The sequence below is a fragment of the Amblyomma americanum genome, chromosome 3 (assembly GCF_052857255.1).
Source record: "Amblyomma americanum isolate KBUSLIRL-KWMA chromosome 3, ASM5285725v1, whole genome shotgun sequence".
NCBI classification, from domain to species: Eukaryota; Metazoa; Arthropoda; class Arachnida; order Ixodida; family Ixodidae; genus Amblyomma; species Amblyomma americanum.
In genome coordinates, this window is record NC_135499.1 from 60,532,478 (window position 1) to 60,553,860 (window position 21,383).

The window sequence follows — 21,383 nt, forward strand, 5'->3', positions numbered from 1 at the left end:
ACGACGACCACTATGATCCTCCTTGTCCATCTTAGTGGGGAGGGGTCGAACTCTGATGGCGCGTCTCCAGAGTTCGGGCACTCGGACCCGCTCCTGAATGTGAAAATCATGTTGGATGTGAAGGCGGGCTAGCAAGTGCCGACCCGACTTCGTTTGGGCTAGCCTCGTGTATTGATTTGTGAGATGGGCTTCCTTGAGTTCCTGAAAAGTGTTCACCACTCCCAATGCAAGAAGTCTCGCATTGGAGGTGGACACAGGAAGGTCAAGTGCCCTCTTCATCATTTTTCGGAGTAATACCTAAACTTTTCCTTCGTCGTGTTTCCGCAAGGGTAGATAAGGGACCGAATAGAGGATTCGGCTCATTACGAAAGCATGGGCCAGCCGCACGGCATCCCTACTTCGCAAACCCCCTCTCTTGTTGGAGACGCGACGGACCATACGGCCTACTTGGTCTCCAACTTTGCGGAGTTTGTGCAATGTTGTGTCTACTCTTCTTTGGTTATGGATGAAGAGCCCGAGTATGCGAATCTCTTTGGCCTCGTGTATGGGGCCACTTGTTAATGAGAGATGTATTTGGGTAGTGTCCTTATGGGATGCCCTAAGGTGCACAAATTCAGACTTGTTGGGTGCGCATTGGAGACCACAGTGCCCTGCGTAGCGATCCACTACGTGAGCGGCTGTTTGCAGGCATTCCTCCATGCGCCCTAAGTTTCCCTCTGTGGCCCAGATCGTGATATCATCGGCATACAGCGCATGCCGTATGCCTTCGATACCGTTCAACTTGTCTGGGAGATGGAACATCGCCAAATTAAAGAGTAGGGGGGGATAGCACCGCGCCTTGTGGTGCCCCCCGCGTACCCATTTGATACGGACCAAATTCTTCCTCTTGGATTCTAATTAGTGCGGCTCGATCGGTCAGGAAGTCTTTGATATAGATGAAAGTGTTGCGGCCACAGTTGGTTTCATTGAGGTGTGTCAGTATGACGCTGTGTTTGATGTTGTCGAAGGTTCCTTTCAAGTCCAAGGCCAGGACGACCTTGTCATTGTGTGGGTGTTCGACAGGTTGTATTATGTATCTGTTGAGCTGGAGGAGTACGTCCTGTGCCGACTTATGTGGGCGAAAGCCGAACATAGTGTCTGGAAATGTGTTTCGTTGCTCCAAGTATTCGGAGAGCCTATCCCGCACCATGGTTTCCATCAGCTTGCCCACACACGAGGTGAGCGAGATAGGCCTCAAGTTGTCTGTGTTGATTTCCTTTCCCACCTTGGGGATGAAGTTTACTAGGGCTGTTTTCCAATCAAGGGGGAGCGGGTTCTCGCCCTTCCATATAGTGTTGATGTATTTCAGAAGGGCCCCATACGCCTGGTCAGGGAGATTGGTCAGCAGTTTAACTGTGACCTTGTCCCGTCCAGGTGCAGTGCCTCTCCTCATTTTGGTCAGGGCTGCCTTGAGATCAAATAATTGGAACGGTTGGTCCAACTCAGGATTATATTTGCCTGCGTAAAGATACTCCTGACCGCGAGGGTCCTGTTTGCAGCAGAGATACTTGTCCCTGAGCGTCTCTGCAAGTTGTGTTTCGCTGCCCTTGAAATTATGGAGTGCTCGTTGTAATTGGCGCTGTGTTTCGCCCCGGGTCTGCGCGGGGTCTATAAGGCTGCGGAAAAGCCTCCAAGTGTTCTTGCCGGACATCTGTCTGGCAGCCGTATTACAGCGATCTATCCAGTCGGCGTCAGCAAGCTGCGAGGCATACTGAGCTGCTTTGTGAGTGAGATCTAGGATGCGCTTCTTAAGTATTCTGTTATGTTTCTGTGTTTTCCAACGTTTGGTTAGGCTGCGGCGGGCTTCCCAGATATGTAATAGATAGTTGTCCACTGCCGGGCAGACTTCCGTGGTCTGTATCTGTGTTTCGTGTTGCTTGAGTGTTGTCAAAAGTGTTTGGGCCCACTGATCGTATCCATCTTTAATCAGGTTGGCTGAGGGCAGGGACTTTCTGAAAGCCTGCCAGTCTGGGAGTCGAGCTTGTGTGAGGGGCTTTTTGAGGGGCCGCGTGTGAATAAGTGTGTTAATAATGCAGTGGTCACTGCCTAGTGTCTCTTCCGTGTTGTTCCATTCCACGTATTGGATGTGTTTGGAAAGTGTGAGATCAGGACACGTGTCCCGAGTCACAGAGTTTCCCATTCGTGTGGGATGCGCTGGGTCGGTCTGGAGGGTGATGCCTAGCGTAGTGATAAGCTCCGCTAGCTTTCTACCTCGCGCCTCCCCCTTTTTGTAGCCCCATAATTGGCTGGGGGCATTGAAATCTCCCACAATCAAAAATGGGTCCCGACCCGCTAGCTTCAGTGCCCGGCTGAAGATATCTGAGAAAGTAATATATTTGAGCTTGGGCGGACAGTATATGTTCAATATGTGTACAGGGGGGGGGGGGGGAGGGGGGGGAAGGGGGGAGGTCAGAGCGTCGCAGAGGTAACACGGTGACCATAGTGTAAGAGTATGTTATCTCTATGTCGAGGTCTACCTCCTGTGCTGTGTACGACTTATGTACTAGAATACAGGTGTATAGGTCCCGCTGAAAAGTGTTGTATCCAGAAATTTTGGCCGATGCCCCAGGTTCTTGAAGCGCGACAATGGCGGCATGAAAGTTCAATGTTTCAAGGCGTAGGTGTGCTCGTTTCGCGCGGTCGCGAAATCCTCTACATTTCCATTGTATTATGCCCAAAGGTTCCTGTTTTATTTTACGAGGTGTCCTCTTAGTGCCCTGAGCCATGATGAAGGCTAGAGGCTGGCTGGCTCCCCCCACCCACTGCGCTGGTGACCTGCATGGTAGCGAGGGGGTTATCTTGATTTTCTTCCTCAATAGTTTCGCGGAAAATTTTGGATGGACGGCCTAGTTCCCTTTCGGGTCCTGCCCGCCTAATCAATTTTGGGTTAACCTGTATCCAGGCTTTAACGTTTTGTGTGACTTGCTGCGTAATGGACACAGTCAGTTGCTGAGTAATGGTTGTTACCAGCTGCTGCATTTGTGTTTGGATGACTTGTGTAATAATCGCTGGCAGTTGGGTCATGTGATCAGCCACATTTTGCTCAATAGCCGTCATGCGGCTTTCCAGATTTGCAGTGAGCGGAGCACCTGACAACGGAGCGACGCTCGATCACTCAGACGCCGAATCATCAGCGTCCTCCATTGTGTCCGATGGAGGTGGCTCTGCCCTAGCGTTTTTTAGTGCGTTCAATTTGGATTCTAACTGCGCGTTCTGGTTTTTGAGAAACGCTAGCTCTTTTCTCAGCTCAAGTTCGAGGGGGGAAGGGGAGGGAGAGGAAATAGATACGACGCCCGCCCGGCTGCTTACCTTTGATGTTGAAGTTGGGCTGTTGCCAAGGGGGGGAAAATCCCCGGCTTGTCACCGGTCCCGAATTTCGCTTTTTTGGAAGCGGGAGGTGGTTGTTTCCTGCTGCCTTGTTTCCCAGCCGCTTGGCCGGACTTGCCCGTCTTGTTCCCAGGGGAGTTGCTTGACTTGTTTGGTTGCTCCCCTTGGTGCTGCTGGGCTAGCGGTCTCGATCGCTGGAGACGCCGAAACTTGCCCTTGCAGTCAGCGGAGCCAGTCAGGTGGGCTTGCCCGCAGATCATCCAGCATGGGGTACAGTCATGTTCGTTAAGACCCTGCTCGGAGGCGCCCACATGTTGCCCGCAAAATCCGCATCTTCCGATGTCCGGGTGTGGGCAGTTGTCAACCCGGTGACCGATGGTCCCGCAGCGGAAGCATGCAGGGATCGTCCGTTTGTATTCTCGCACAAGCGTGCATTCACAATTGTAGTGCACGTAGCGTGGCACCTTGCGGCCCACAAAGGTGAGCACCGCTATATTTGATTTTCCCAGTTTGCGCACAAAGGCCATCTCACCTTCGCGCCACTTCACCTTGTTCTTGAGGGAAGCCATCGTCTAATCAGCCCGCACCCTGATCACACCTCGGCACACCTCACCATTAAGCTTTACGTGGCCCCGAAATGGATGGGAGTCCGCTCCGGTCTTGAGGTCCAAGTCTTTAGTCAGCTTATTGGCTGCTTCAATGTGTTGGGTCCCACAAACGACGAGGTTCTGGGTCCAGACTGGCCATATGCTGAGCGCGGCGCCAGCGTCTCCTCCCACGTACTGGGCATTAGCCGCTCCCAACTCGCCGTGCTGGAAAATTTCCTTGAGGTTCTTGGTTTGCCTTGGCTTGATAACCACGATTATATCTTCTGAGCTCATTTTTGGCGTCTCTTTCGGGTGCCATAAAGCAGCCTTGTTATCCAGCGGCAGCGCAGCGCGATCGCTGCCGGAGAAGAGGCGGCCGTTGAGCCCGGCTGCCTGTGTTTGCTTGAGCGACCCCATCGTGGTACCGTCCTTGGATGTCTTGGAACGCTGGGTCCTCTTACGCATGGAAATCAGCGTAAAGAGTCCTTCATCTTCAATGGGTGGAGACCTGTCTTCGGGTTGTTGAATGTCGATTTCAGCCCACGCCAGTGCAGTGGGATCGTAGCCGCGTTGAGTAGTGGTCGCCATAGCGTTCCGCGGCGTGGCAATGATGAAAAATTGTCATAGAACAGCCAGTTTCGGGCCTACCTTCTCAGGACCAGGACCAGCAGGTTCCTCTCGATGTTGGGGAGGTGATAGTGACGGTTTCGGTGGGGTCACACGAAAAGTTCCGCGGTTCCTGGGGCAAATAACAGGAGACGATACGGCGCTCATCTGGTCGCTTCGCGCGCTCGCAGCGCCCAAAACGGGGGGGCGAAACGCAAAAGGCGCCTGTGTGCTGCGCGATGTCAGTGCACGGTAAAGATCCCCGGGTGGTCGAAATTGTTCTGAAGCCCTCATCTATGGCCCCCTTTTCTCTCTTATTTCTCTCCCTCCTTTATCCCTTCCCTTACGGCGTGGTTCAGGTGTTCACCGAGATATGGGAGACAGTTACTGCGCCATTTCCTTTCACCAAAAACCAATTATCCCATTTTTTTTACCCGCCGCGGTGGCTCGGTGGTTAGGGCGCTCGGCTACTGATCCGGAGTTCTCGGGTTCGAATCCGACCGCGGCGGCTGCGTTTTTATGGAGGCAAAACGCTAAGGCGCCCGTGTGCTGTGCGATGTCGGTGCACGTTAAAGATCCCCAGGTGGTCGAAATTATTCCGGAGCCCTCCACTACGGCACCCTTCTCTTCCATTCTTCTTTCACTCCAACTTTTATCCCTTCCCTTACGGCGTGGTTCAGGTGTCCGCCGATATATGAGACAGATACTGCGCCATTTCCTTCGACTAGAGCATTCGACTAAGGCGTGCAAGTACGCTGGTCAACCAATATTGAATAGTTGACTTTTTAACTATTGCTGTTAGTCCGCTTATCCTTTGAGAGGCGGGATAGCTTTGCCTTTAAGCTTCTCGAAAGCGCATGTATTTTTGGCAGGATGCAGCAGAATTTGTTGGGCCGCAGCAGTGACGGTAACTGCGGTTTCGAAATTCTAAAAACTTATATGGATATTACTTACGGTGGGCTACACGCATGTCTAAATAAGGGGACTAACAGTAGTAGCTAAAAAGTTAACTGTTCAAACTTGGTTAACCAGCATCCCAGTTAGCACGTCTTAGATGTATACTGATGCTCTACCCCACTGCGAATACTACAGAATATATGCCGAAAATAGCGTTTTTTTCTAACTCTGAAGGGCTATTTTTAAAAATCGAAGAACATCCTAGGTGAAACACCCTTTATATTCCTTTGCACCGCGTCATGGATCTCCTAGGTATATGGTGTGATGGCGGCTCTGAATCCTGTGGCCACTAGCTGCGATCAGGACATACACGCTTCCCGTTGCGCAGGCACGGGCTTCGGCTTCACCCTGCTGCCGGCCATCGTGTGCGTCACGTCGTACTTCGACCGGCGCCGCTCGTTGGCCACGGGCATCACCGTATGCGGCTCGGGCGTGGGCACCTTCCTCATGGCGCCCCTGGTGCAGGCGCTGGTGCGCTTCTACGGCTGGAAGGGAACGCTCATCATCTGTTCGGGGCTCAGCCTGCAGGTATACTGCATGCGACGCTCTGCCGATGTCGAGCCGCTTGAACGCGCAGGCGCTGGGAGACACACAAAGATCGTTCGTGCAATCACTGTCAGCCCGCCAGAAAAGGAAAGGCGTTGAAGTGGCTTTGAACGCAGAAGATCGGAAGATTCTGCCTTCTTTTCTGATTCCTGCTGTTACAGCTCTTCATAATTTAGGGCAGAAGTTAAAATCTCTGCTTTTATTGGCTACTTAACATTAATTGCTTCACTGGGAGTCATCATACGTTAAAGATCCCCAGGTGGTCGAAATTATTCCGGAGCCCTCCACTACGGCACCTCTTTCTTCCTTTCTTCGTTCACTCCCTCCTTTATCATATCGCTTACGGCGCGGTTCAGGTGTCCAACGATATACGATACAGATACTGCGCCATTTCTTTTCCCCGAAACCAATTATTATTATTATTATTATTATTATTATTATTATTATTATTATTATTATTATTATTATTATTCATACCACTCCTCGCACAGTGGTGCAGCGGTTAAGCGCTTCTCCGCTACCCAGGGATGGGATGGCAGGTGCTGCCGCCGGACGAATTTGTGCGATCCAGGTTGTCCCGAGCAACCTCGCGCAGCCAATCATTCATGTACCCGCCACCTTCCAGGTTGCATGAGGGCGCCATCTTTTAAGTGTAGTGTAACACACACAGAGACAGGTTTTCGCTCAATCGGGCGAGCAAGGCTTACGCCCTACAACCATCACATAGATATGATTCCCAATACGCCGGTAACAGCCGCGCATATGTGGCGTGTGAGCATAACCTGTAAGCGATGGCCGCAGCGTTTACAACCCTTGCGCCCTCTTCAGGGCGTGGTGGCGGGTGCTCTGATGCGTCCCGTGGCCGGCCAACCCGTCGAGTCCACCTATAGCGACAGCGTGGACAACTCGTACGAGCCGTCCGAGCTGTACACGGGGAGCCGCAGCCGCGCGGCGCCGCGGCCGCTGGCTGTGTACGACCTGTCGGCCGGCGCCCTGTCGCCTACCATGAGCGCCGGCGTGTCGCCCTCGCCCGAGGCCCTCCAGCTGGCCATGGTGCCCGACGAGGGATGCCCCGAGAGCTTCCAGGTGCCTGCATGTCCGTCCGCGGCAGCTTGATGACGATGCTTCCAACGCGACAGCGTTTTAAGGGTCCCGTTCACCGGAGAACCCGACGTAGGTGGCGTCGACGCCGGTGTGGGCGGAAAAGCCAGGATTGTTCGACAGGAGCGTGGCATCACACGTGGAACTGTGCAATGAAAAGTGATTAGAACAGAAGTACTTGCTGTTGGACTAGTTGGCTCATCATAAAGTTGAACGGCGCAAATCAACAAACACAGGAAGACACAGAGACAGAAAGAGAAAGAGAAAGAAAGGTGCTATTTCTGTCCCTTTGGTTGCACCATTGGGTTGCAAGTCAGACACGCTAGCCATATTTTACGGGGGAAAAAACAGGAGAAAAAGGCGTGTTCACAAGGAGTAAACCGGACGACGCTCGGTAAATGGGCCGCCTAGGACAAGGAGGTATGGCACGAGCACTGAAACACCTCAAACACGTGCTCACCCTTCATGCAGACACTCATCAGGACAGAAGCTTCGCTTGCCTTCAGTAATATTTTTTAGCCTCCGAGATGCGTGACCTCTCATTCCGACCTTAAGTCGCTCGTCTTCACTGACATCTCCGCATAATCTAATTTTGGAAATTTTCTAAACTACCTGGTCTAAGTTCCCAGCATTACAGTACAAAAATCTTCTGACGTATAAGGAACACACTATCCCTCAAATTCTGCTGTGTCTCGAGTCACGTGTAAATTAGTGGAAACGAGAGAGCAGATCTCCGCGCGAGCTCGCAAGTAGGAAACCAGGGAAGTGAGCATGCCCTCTAAGTACGAAGCTGGAGTTTTGGTTTCAGCCTGAAAAAAAAAAAAAAAATTTTCATTTTTTGACATTCCGTATTGGCCGATGGTCAGTATTTTTTAAATATATGCCACAGCTAGCTGGCTATTGAGGACGAGTTACTATTGGTCACAACATAAAATTAACAAATTGAGGAAATCAGGAGCGCAGTAGGGCAACGGAATCATTGGATAAAAATGCGTAGTTGCCCATATTGAGGCACGGGTCCACTACTTGAAACACGCGGTTACAGACCGACAAGCTCCACCACCTTGCCAAGCTTCGTCTACTGCTCAAAGACTGTTATCAAAAGGTTTTTTTCCACGCCTTGTAAGGACACTGACAACCTTTGCAACCGTAACATGCCACTCTCAACTTGAAACCGTACAAAAGTGTCTCCAAAAAAGTGTAATATTCTGGCTTCCGCGACGGTTCAGCAGTTCTTCCATCATTGCAATCATCACGCGGACGACGTGATCCGAGGCCGTCTGGCTCCTCCTATATTTCTGCTTTGGTCACTTTCTTTGCAAACTGCAGCCTCGTTCTTGTGGAGAGAGGCCTGGTTCCGTTTACTAACTGAGGCAAGTGTTCGCTTGTTGCTTGTTTTTATTTATCTTTTTTATTTCTTGCTTAGCCTGGTTTTCAGATATAATCTGATATTAACATTTTTATCTTATGACCTGATGACTTCTAAACAGCTACTTTTTCTCACCGCGATCGCATTCCGTATTAGGACAATACCAGTACTGCACCAGACCAGACCACCATGAGACAAAGTCTTTGCAATGGCGGTTAACTTAAGTGCAGCTCAAAGAAATCTTGCACGCTTAACGAAATATGCCCGTCCCACAAATATGCCGAATTTGCCCACTGAATGGTAACCTCTTGAGCCATGAAAATGCGTCATTGGCATTTTAGGCCTTTATGCAGCGCGATTTCTGCATAACTATCCACTGGGGCCAGAAATTGGTCTCAGCGTTTCGAGAAGAACACTTCATTTAAATGTTGCAGGAGAAGCCCATTTTTTGTGCAATAGTTATTCCCAAACGCATCCTGCAACCAGGCAAGTCGAACAGAAGTACTGTTTTCAGCCCTACGTTTCTTGCTCACTGCGCTGGTACCAAACAGTATTGCTATTAACAACGCATACCGTTGAAACATAAACATTCATCTTTCTAATGAGCTAAAGGTGGCCAATGGTCATGCATGCGCGGGACCCTCGCCTTAGAGGAGATGTGTTAATCCGGAGCCCTTCAATACGGCGTTGCCCACACACTACGTGTAACCTCGAGACATCAACATCCAAAACCACTGCCAGGCCACAGCTCTGCTGCGCTTCGATGAGGTATACGCGTCAATTAAGTGACCGCACCGGGGTCTACAAAAGCAGAATGTTGCATCAGAGAAAAAAGAAGACATAAAAGGAGCAAACAGAGGAGGACGGTGCTCCTATAGTCCAGTATCGACATAGTCTGCCTGTTTCTTCTGTGTCGTTGTTTTGCAGCGATAGCTACAGTACGGTAGCATTTCGAGCCTTCAGCGTGGCGGCGCCGCCACCCTATGGCGGCGCCGCCACGCTGTCACGTGGTTTATCAAGTGGTGCAGAGCAGGTGCCGGCGGCGCGGCGCCGTGGCTGATCATGTGGTTCGTCACGTGGTCGGTCACGTGACCAAGTTCCACTCGGCCAGCTGTAGCTATCGCGTCACTCCAGGTTTAACCAGAGCTAAACCACCGCCAATATTTTATCTGCTCGGCACCAACTAGCTCAGCTATCCACCCTATTAAAGTCTACAAAGTGAATGGGCTGTAAGCTGCAGAGCCGCACTACTACCTCGTGTGCACGACTGTACAACTCGTGTGTACGAGTTTATACGCGGAGTGGTGTCCGCCATTTCCGGCTTCACATTTCTACGCGCTGCCAGATTACACGGCGCTAACCGAGTAAATACGCATATATTAGAGGGCCTGCCGGCGCAGGTCACGGATCATTCGTATTGTGTTTTTTTGTTATTCACTGCTGTAGCACCCTTCATTACTGCACCGATAATTCATGTGCATTTCTGTTTGTAAACAGAGAATTCCAATTGTCTACACATCCCTGTAAGAGAATGCGTCATGTGAGGAAAGCCCACGACATAAGCAGTACGCTTCTTCACCTTTGGGCAACCGCAGCGCCGCTGCAGTCATCCCTAAAACCGCCCACCAGTCAACATCATCGGCGTACGCTGTAGTCTTGGCTCGTCTGTTCGCTCCCTTAGCGCCTGCGAGGAGACGGGCGCAACAAACGCACGCAGCATGTGAAAGCGGGTAGTCAAAAGTGCCTCAGCGGCGTCTTGCCGGATCAATGCCGCAGAATTTCGCCGCAAGGAGGAGCGCGGCGCTGTCGTCTCGCTCCTCCGTAGGGCTGGAGATAACATCATCATCATCATCATCATCATCATAATCATCATCGGCCTGACTACACCCACTGCAGGGCAAAGGCCTCTTCCATTACTCTCCAATTAACCCTGTACATGGTCAGCTACGCCCACCGTATTCCTGCAAACTTCTTAATCTCATCCACTAACCTTTCTGCCGCCCTCTGCTACGCTTGCCTTCTCTTGGAATCCACTCCGTTACCCTTAAGGACCAGCGGTTATCTTCCCTTTGCAGTACATGTCCTGCCAAGCCCAATTATTCCTCTTGATTTCGACTATGATGTCATTAACCAAAGTTTTTTTCCCTCACCCGCTTTGCCCGCTTCCGGTCTCTTAACGTTACACCTATCATTTTTCTTTCCACAGCTCACTGAGTTGTCCTTAGCTTGAGTTGAACCCTTTTCGTTAGCCTCCATGTTTCTGTCCCGTAGGTGAGTGCTGGTAAGATACAGGTACATTTTTCTCTTGAGGGATATCGGTAAACTTTCATGATCCTAGAAAACCTGCCATATGCACTCTACCCCATTCTTATTCTTCTAGTTATTTCCCGCTCATGATCCGGATCAGCGGTCACTACCTGCCCTAAGTAGACGTACTCTTTCACCACTTCCAGAACCTCGCTACAAATTGTGAGCTGCTCTACCCTTGCTAGACTGTTGAACATTACTTCGGTTTTCTGTATTTTAATTTTTAGACCCAACTTTTGCTCTGCCTGTCTAACTCATTGGTCATGCTTTGCAGTTCATCTCCTGAGTGACTCAGCAAGGCAATATCATCAGCGAATCGCAGATTATTTCGGTATTCTCCGTTAAATCTTACCCCAAACTGTTCCCAAATTAGGCCCCGGAATACATCCTGTAATCAGGCGGTGAATTGCATCGGCGAGATTGTGTCTCCTGCCTGACGCCCTTCCTTACTGGAATTATATTGCTGACTTTATGGAGGACTCTGGTAGCTGTGCAGGTGCTATTTTTCACATAAGGCTCCTCTACACCCTGATTCCGCAATGCCTGCATAACTGCTGAGGTTTCCACTGAATCAAATTCTTTATCGTAATCAATAAAGGTGATATATATATATATATATATATATATATATATATATATATATATATATATATATATATATATATATATATATATATATATATATATATATATATATATATATATATATATATATATAGGGGTTGGTTATGCTCTGCGCATTTCTCTATCACCTGATTAACAGTGTGAATATGATCTTTTATGGAATATCCTTTACGAAAGCCTGCTTGACCATTGGGTTGATTAAAGTCTAAGGTTGCCCCGACTTTATTAGCGATTACCTTAGTAAATACCTTATAGGCAACGGAGAGTTAGCTGATCGGCCTGTAATTTTTCAAGTCTTTGCCGTCTCCTTTCGTATGAATTAAGATAATGTTGGCGTTCTTCCAAGCTTGTGGTACGGTCGAGGTCATAAAGCATTGCGCATACAGGGTGGCTTGTTTTTCTACATAACAATGGTCGTGTAAATAAATAAGCATTGGAATTCAACAAAAAGCGATTGGCAGATTAGTGGCTCAGAATCGGAGAGGTGACATAAGGCTACAACTGTAGGGCCGAAAACGTATTTAAAGAAAATGTCAAATTTTAAGGCCAATTTGTACCACAGTTAAGTCAAAATAAAGAAAAAAAGCGACTGCCACCACCCCCTTTAAAAGGGGACGCTCCTATCTTCCATCCATCCGTGCGCGGCCAAACTTAGACTAGGTTCCCTAAAAGCTACTGCTGGTAAAGCCAAGTCGGACCACAACGCATTGACGAAGTCCCCTTCTGTCCCGCTTAAACCGTGCCAGCCTCGCAATCCAAGGGTGGTGTGTTCGAATTTCTCCTAATTCACCCCAGTTTATTGTCCACTGCAATTACTTTACTTTGTATACATAAGCGTCCTTAACACGTGTGTACCAATCCGAGCACGTTAGCACCAATTTGTTTTTCACCGTGCTGGTTCCGCGCGTTGACGAGAAGCAAGAGTATGATCGCGGGAAGTACGGGAAGCAAGAGTATGATTGCACCGGGGGTGTTTGAATTACCTGCGTAAGGTCATGTGACTGTGACGTCACGACTCTGTCGATTAGGCCTTTTTCGGTCATGCCGACGGCAACGCCGACAACGGTTTTGCTGCCACATGAGGCCTTTAACGCTAGCGCGTTGAAAACATTGCTCACCATTTTACCGCTTTCACCCTGACTAGCTCCTAGGAGAAAAATGCGCTTGTCGACAGTTGGCGTGTTTTTACATCTTTAAAAGAAGGAAAGCTTCTTAATAAACTAAGAGATTTTTTAAAATATTAGTTCTTTTCCACAAAGCAGGCAAATTCATTGTTTTTTAGCGTATGATAGCATTAATCGCTTCCGCACAATTAAAAAAGCACCCCACAGCAATTTCCCCGTCATCCGCAGAGCAGGCCTGGTTACCTGAGAAGTTATTCACAACGACAGTAAATATGAACTGCACCTGAATTATATATACACTGGAGTGACTACCAACGGCACAGGGTAAGCGGGCCACAGAAGAGCACTGCATCGTGACGACGTGCATCGTTCGCGGCCCGTTCTGAGTGATGGTCCAGGAAGTGCATGCAGCAGAGGCGGGACGCGGTTTGCCCCTCTGTATACCCGTGTTGTGGGAGCGCTGTTCCTTGACCGTCACGTGACGAGGCATGTCGGCGGCGCGCGCCACTCGCAGTCTCGCATACGGCTGCGACGCGACCTGTTCTACGAGGGTTCGTTGCCCGAGGACCAGCGGCAGCCGACGGCCACCTTCTTCTCGGCCGATACCTCGCTCCTGGAGCGCACGGAGCACCGGTCCCAGCTCGTCACGCTCGTCGACAACCGGAACATCGTCGCCAGGTGGGAGTCGAGCAGGCGTTGCTGCACCGCAGCGACAACAGCGGGGCGCCACTCGATGGCCGCCGAGCGGTGATGACGCAGACGAGGCTAGCACTATCCTCGGGCTAACGTCGAAGCCACTAGCGACAGTTGTAAAACAGTAATGAACCTTCTCCAGAATAACTGCAACTAACGTCTGTTCGTAGTGAAAGTAGCGTCCTGGCCTCTTTTCGGGACATGTTGATGTTTGCCCTATAGGTAAAAGGGGAGGGGAAGGAAAGACCCTCCCTTACTGGTCGTACTACTTGGTGTAGTGACACGGCTCGGGGACAAAGGTCCGTCTTCTTACCTTTCTTGGCGAGCCTTAGTTCCAGTACCACTGCATGTTGACCGCAAATATCCTCTGTAATCCGTGGAAGTAGGTACTTTGTCACTAGAATGCAGTTGTCCATCCATACAGGTAAACCTCAATTTGCTCTCAGTGTATCGGAGTTGCTCAGTACACCGTTCTCTTTACCAAGAACAGCGAGTGATATGCATTTCAATTCAATCCAATTCTTTGTTTTCTTTCAATTGAAAGGGAGAGCTGAGGCAAAAGACTGGCTTTCCTGACGGAGGCCTCAGCAGCCATGTACTGTTTGCAGGACTGTGGCAAAAAAGGATTTAAAAAATCTTAAATTAGCACATATCAGTTAAACCAAAATACAAGTTAGGGAAAAAGTACATATATGCAGTTTGTAACGCACTGATGCACCAAAACAATTCGCAACAATCATTTTTCTACATAAAGTTCACAACTCAAACAAGATTTACTTATCAGACTAAGCCGTACAATCCGCGTCACCCTTGTGTAGAGCGCTCGGGCGGTGCACTTCCCCGCAAGCAAATCCAGATCTTGTCGCAGCCGCTAGGTTCCAGGGGCAACACTTGCGCTGAAGTAGTGCCAGATAGACACGCAAACAAAGTAGACATGCGCACTTTTCCCAGAAATGAGGGGCTCCTGTGTAATTTCATTTTTTGTTACCATATGTCAGGTATACACTGCTCGAGCGCTCTGGACAAGGGTGAGGCGGGCTGTACATTACTTGCCCTCTTTTCGGTAGAAGCCATATATGCTGCATACTAATACAATTCCGGCGTGCTGTGATTCGCAAGGGTGTCATTTACTCTTGCTACGACTTTTTAATGCGTAAGCATTATTTTTATTTTATTTAACATACTGTTAGTCCTACTGGGACTGTTACAATAGTCGATTTATAAGCAAGATACAAATTAGCGGACAGTAACACAAAGGCCAGCAATAAGGTTTAAAGAAACAAGATATTAAGCATTCATAAACGGTCACATCAAGTGCGGCATATTTGACGGAACATAGTCCGCAACTCTGGTCTTTAAAGCATGCGTTCAAACACATCCCAAGCAGCACAGGTAATTAGCCTAACATTGGAACCGTATTGGCAGAGGCCGGCCATACAAAGGACCAGGATTGAACCATCCTGTTGCATTCCTTCATGCAATAATACACCAGGTACACATCAAGCGGGCAACAACACAAAACCAATACAGACTGAACATGATCATTAGGTCTGGCTTGTTGACAGTACTGATGAGGCTGCGAGCTCAGCGAACTTTTCCAAGGAATCCTGCGCAGTTATAGATTTGTCTAGGCCGTTCCATTCTCTTGTGGGTCGGGGGAAGAAGGAAAAGTAATATGTGTTGTTAGCACCAGAGTATTCATTAATCGTAAATTCACGCTTGTGACGTGTTTCTCTAGAACGATTAAAACTAATGTAAGTAGCAAGATCCATGTTGAATGCAACTTGGCTCATGCGTGGCGTCAACGGAAAGTGAGTGCAGAAAGTGTTCACAAAAGCGGACGCTTACCCGAGTAACTCGGTAGTAATTCGGGCAAGCTCGGGTAAGCTCGCAGGAGCGTCCCGCAAGCTGCAGCCAATGGGAGGAGGAAGCTCGGGTTAGTTCGGAGCTTCGCGCCAGATACGCGAGAAGTTGCTCGGGAAAAGCAACACAGTCCCTACGGGAGGAACAGCCACCTGCCATTGCAGGGGCGCATCGCTTAACCGCTTCGCCACTGCGCTGGTAGTGGTATGTTGACTCGCCGCCATCTCTGATTGCTAAGTATAGAATGACCAATTCTGCATATATGGGCATTAAACCGCGGGGCTTCGAATGGTGTATGGTTTGATGACCAACGCGAACTAAGTTACACAAACGCACAAACGGAAACAGCAGTGGTGCATAATGCTTTCGCATTTATAGCACGTAAGCAGACTTAAGTGCTCCCGGTAGTTTTTCTTTTTTTTTGTTAATGTGTTCTACGTGAGACAACTATTTAAGGCGCACTGATGACAACCGAGGTAAGGCGGTGCCATCGGCCCGCGCCTCGCTTGTGATCGAGCCGCTGCTCATGTCATCGAAAAACTGCAATCGTACACCATTAACCACCCAGGATACCTATACCAGAGTGCGCACCATGTGTGCCGTTACCGGTGCAGCAAGCAAAAAGCTGCCGAAAAGACAACGTGGTTTCGTAACATCAATTATGCAGGAAATTTACTTCTCGGTGCTTACAAAACGTAACTGCTTTAGACTGAACTACATCTGGAGACTTATGCAGTTGCCAGTTACATAGGCAGTGGTGTGCGTCGTATTCAGGCTGTGCTGAAATACGGCGACGACGCGATTTCGCAAAACGACATCTGTACAGGGGTTGCGGTAGAATTTTTCTGCTAAGCTTTTAGAGATTTAGCTTTTACTTTGCTATGCACGCTTATGAACCTCGTTAATAACGGCTTCAAAGAGTGTCATTATATAACTAAACCCATTTGCTGCATATTTCGACATTTTATATTAAAAGTTAATTCACTGTAGATTTATTACTAAAGTCGACAGCTCTAGTATCCAAGACTCCCAGCGCGCAGTAATGAACGGAGAGCTCGGTTGGTTTGTTTTTGTGTTTTGCGTACTAGGATACGTCGATAAGCTATCAGGCACTAGCACGCGCATTGATCAGTTAGTGACGTTATAGCAAAGTAAAAATTTGAGGGAACAATTAAGGATGCGGTAGCGTAATGGGTATATTGATGCCCATAAATACGGAATTGGTCATTCTCTACTCTACACTCATAAATCCCTGGGAGTCATCATACCACTCCTGGCGCATTGGTGCGGCGCTTAAAGCGATGAGCCACTGCCCTGCGATGGCAAGTGCTTCCACTGGTGGGGCTTGTGCGGCCTAGGTTGCTCTTCCCTAGCGAGCAATTATTAATTTAACTGCCGCCTGCCACGGAAGGCAGTGTGCCCACAACCCGATGGGCAGGTTGTGATAACGCCACAAGGTAGCGTGATCTACACAGGTTGCTTATCCGGTTATTTCTCGCTCACAACGCCGACGACGTCGGATTTTCTGCAGGACGGGAACCATAACGCTATCGCGTTAAAATTGCCCTGGGCAGTCTCACGACCTGAAAACCCTCGTCGATGAGCCCGTGTCGGAGTCGGATGTGTGCAGCCAAATCTGCCGGAACCACGGACAGGAAACACGTTTTCTCATTGCGCCAGTTTAACTGAACTGTCAACTACGGTATCCTGTGGGCAAATCTTCCTTGCGTATAAGACGCAAAGCCCTGCATTTCAAGATGTTTTGCTTTCTGAAGTATATGAGAGCAATGGAGAGCTTGGCCAGTGCGATAGCAGGCACTACGTAACTATTACCTTACAGATAAAGGTTTATTCCTCATAAAATGGTCTATAGACTTTCTATAGACTTCTAAACTTCCTATAGATATATCCTTTCTTGTATTCATAGTCTATAGACTGTGTGTGTAGTGTAAAGCAGAATCGGTGGCTATGGCGTTAGGCTGCTGAGCCAAAGTTCGAAACATCGATCCCGGTGTCGACGGCAGCATTTCGATTAACGCGATATGCAAGAACGTCCGTGTGCTCCGATTTCGTTGCACGGTAAAAGAGCACAGACCCTAAATTCTTGCTTGCGTGTTTTCTTCTTTGTAATGATGCTTTACATATTAGTAGTAGAGTATACATAATTGTATACATTATCATCATTCTGACCACGCCCAATGCAGGGCAAGGGCCTCTTCCATCACTCTCCGATTGACCCTGTCCTTTGCCATTTGTGCCCAACCTATGCCTGCAATCTTCTTAAGCTAGCTCATCCGCCCACCTAACTTTATGCCGCCTCCTGCTATGCTTGCCTTCTCGTTGAATCCAATCCGTTACCTTGAGGACCAGCGGTCATCTTGCCTTCGCAATACATGCCCTGCCCAAGCCCATTTTTTTTCCTTTTGATTTCGACTATGATGTCATTAACCCGCGTCTGCTCTTTGACCTACTCTGCCTTCTTTTTGTCCTTTATCGTTACACCAATCATTTTTCATCCCAGAGCTCGCTGTGTTGTCCTTAATTTAGGCTGAACCTTTTTCGTTAGCTTCAACGTTTCAGCCACATAGGTGAGTACCGGTAAGATAGAACTTTGCTCTTGAGGAGTATTGGTAAACTTTCATTCATAATCTTAAAGAACCTGCCAAACGCGCTCTGCACTTGCACTGCATTCTTATTATTCTAGTCAGTTCACTCTCGTGATCCGGACCTGCGGTCGTTGTACCTTCCCTAAGTAGACGTATTTCCTTGCCATTTCCAGCACCTAGCTACCAAATGTAAACTGCTATTTTTGGTGTTCTACATATTAATCCTTAGACCCAAAATACTGCACTACCTGTAAAACTCATTGATCATGCTTTGCAGTTCATCTCCTGAGTGACTTAGCAAGGCAATGTCATCGGCGAATCGCACATTACTAAAGTATTCTGTTAACTTTTGCACGTACTGTTTTCAATCCAGGCCTCTGAATACTGCCTGTAAACAGGGCGTCCTTGAGTAATGCCACGGTACACTAATAGTATACTAATATACATATCAATTAAACCAATTTGTATACATACTAGTATATTATTAGTATACCCGTGGTATTTCCCTGTGACCGCTAAGTTATAACTGAGTTTCTTTTCTGATGCAACAATAGGTCACGCGAATCATGGATGAAAATTCAATATAATAATTAATAGTTTGTTTTATTTCACCACAAAGCTTACGCCAGCCTTCTTCAAGAGCCGGAATGAAAACAAACGATGCATCAGTGATTATGCCCCGTCTGTTCTCCGCCAGATAGTTACGCGCAGTGACCTAACGCTCCGCGTGTGCTACCTTGGACGATTAACAGCTGGACGCCCCACTCCAGCTGTAGTTCAAGGTTCAAGGTTCGTTTATTACATGTTTATGGTACAAGGTTAGAGAAAAACATTGGAATACAGAAGGAGGTCCCAAAGTCAGAGACTGTGGAAGGGACCTACTGTAAGAACAATTGTAAAAATGAATTACAGACAGCAGATGCAAAAAAAATTAGTTTTCGGCATCATAAATGAGCAGTGAGTGAAATACGAGAAATAATGTAAACCCTTATTTGAATGAAAAATGATTACACACCTAATATCATACAGACCAATACAAAAGACAACTCATTGAGTAATACAAATTACAAAACTAGTACCATATACCAAGTAAAATACTATTAGGGGGATTGTAAAAACTGACGGAGAGCGGATTTAAAGGCACAGATATTAGGTGATTGCTTAATGCTAACTGGTAATGAGTTCCATAGTGTGGTGGCAGTGAAACGAACTGTTTGCTTTCCATAATTAGTGTTAGGTTTAGGGAGTAAACAATTAATGTTATTAGCAAAACGCGTGTCGTTGCGACGCGGATTTTGATCAATGCTAGTTAACGAAAAATGAAGTAGATTTCTAACAGATTTGTACATAAGGGTACATAATTTGTAGTTGATTATTTTGGGCACTGATAAAATATTGTATGATAGGAGCAGACGAGGGGCATTTGCAGAGTTGTGATTATAAGTGATAATTCGAATTGCTTGATTTTGAATAGTTTGCAGAGAAGATAAATGCGAATGATACGTGTTTCCCCAAGATGAAATGCAATACTGAATATAGGAGTGAATGAACGAGTAATAGAGGGAAATGAGAATGGGAACATGGAAATACGGGCGAACTTTAATTAATACTCTAATACCATACGCCATTTTTCGGGAAATAGATGAGATGTGGGTCTGAAATTTAAGATGTTTGTCCAGTACTACGCCTAAAAAGGATAGGATACGTGATCAGCTGAAAGGATTGAGTTTGAGCCTATGCTAACAGACGGGTTTTCGCAAAGAATTTTTTGAGGTGACCTAAAAACTATAAAGCTGGATTTGGATGCATTAATGAACAGCAAATTATTTCTGCACCAATCGAATACATTCTGTGCATCAATGTTAAGTTTATCGACCACTTTATTTATATGTGAATCTGAGGTTAAGATTGTTGTGTCGTCAGCATAAAGAAAACAGTTGGAATTATAAAGACACCTAGGGAGGTCATTGATATATAATAAAATTAGAAGAGGGCCAAGAAGGGAACTTTGCGGAACTCCAACATTAGTAGTCTTGAATTTTGAGTATGTTCCCGAGATGAACACGGCTTGTTTTCTATTGAATAAATAGCTTCTGATTAGCGAAAGTGCAGGCCCAGTTATGCCGACAGCGTCAAGCTTATTGAATAAAATAGCATGGTTGAGGGAATCAAAAGATTTGGAAAGGTCAATAAATAATGCACCTGCAAAGTTACCTGCGTCGATGTAGGATTTAATTTTATCGGTGAGAGCGATCACAGCTAATTCGGTGGAAAATCCCATTCTGAAACCGAACTGGTTAGGTGAGAGAATGTCATTTTTTGGTAAGTAATTGTTTATTCGGATAACAATGGCTTTTTCAATAATTTTACTGAAACACGATAAAATAGCGATTGGGCGGTAATTAGAAATGATTTGTTTATCTCCCTTTTTGAAGAGTGGAATTAGCTTTGCCTTTTTCAATGCAGTAGGGAAAGTGCCCGATTTCAAGACCAGATTGACAATATGGGCGAAGACATCGCAAATGAGATGCGCAATTAACTTAATATGGGATGATTGAATATTATCGAGACCTGGACTGGCGTCTTTCAGGTTGCGTATTATTTTGCCGATTTCATCAGGGGAGACAGGGAAAAGGTAAATGCTATGAGGAAATCGTTGTAACGTTTGATTAGCGGCAGTATTTAATACTCCTGAGGCTAGAGCAAATGAATCACTAAAGGCTTCAGCAATGTCTGAGGGATTGTTATATGTTACCTTACCGGAAGTAATTGTTGATATGGGAGCTTTCGAGTTGTTTCTGTTTAGGAAGGAATTAATAACTTTCCATTGCTTATGAACGTTATTTCCAGCGTGATTTATTTCTCGTTCATAGTAATTTCTCTTCGCTGTTCTAAGGAGCAAACCTAATACATTAGAATATTTCTTATAATGCGCTAAAAGCCTTAAGTTGAATGGTTGCTTTTTGCATTTTCTATATAGGTTATCTTTCTTCCTCAAACTGCTTAAAAGGCCAGAAGTCATCCTGGGATTATTCGGAGTTTAAAACTTCTTATTGCAATTATATATAGTAGAACACTCATCGATAGTATTGGAGATAATAAGAACTGATTGAATGCACTATCGGCGTCATCAAGAGCCTTAACCACTGACCAGTCAATAATAGCAACCCGTTCAAGGAATAATGCAGAGTCCAATGTTTTTTTAATGAACTAAGTATTCCTAACATAGTTAACACAGTTATCCAACTGTATGAAATTAGGGTAGTGATCTGTTATATCGGCTTCTATGACACCTGCATCAGGGGCGGACATTAGGTTTGATAAAGCGTGATCTATGAGGGAGCTTGAACCAGTAGCGGAAATGCGTGTGGGAATGTTGATAAGATTTTCGAAGCCATGAATATTTAAAACTTCCATATAATCATCATATGAGGAGCAGTCGGGATGTAATGTGTTAATATTTATGTCACCCATTATAATAACATTTTTGCGTTCCATTGACAATACCCCTAAGACTGAGTGCAGAGCTGAGCAGAAATCTTTAACATGGGACGAGGGTGATTGGTATATGCAGCCAATGACTATATTTTTTCTATCTAGTGAAAAGAAAGATTCGTCTGGTTCGATCCATACA

General features: G+C 47.1%; 1 protein-coding gene across 1 annotated transcript in view; it reads left to right on the plus strand.

The window, feature by feature from the left end:
- The window catches only part of LOC144123751 (monocarboxylate transporter 13-like), a 136,572-nt gene that overhangs the window by 90,621 nt on the left and 24,568 nt on the right, over window positions 1-21,383 (plus strand). The window contains exons 4-6 of the mRNA XM_077656515.1: window positions 5,845-6,044; window positions 6,891-7,148; window positions 13,102-13,265. Coding sequence (XP_077512641.1) covers window positions 5,845-6,044; window positions 6,891-7,148; window positions 13,102-13,265 — 622 coding nt within the window. The remainder of the gene's footprint in view (window positions 1-5,844; window positions 6,045-6,890; window positions 7,149-13,101; window positions 13,266-21,383) is intronic.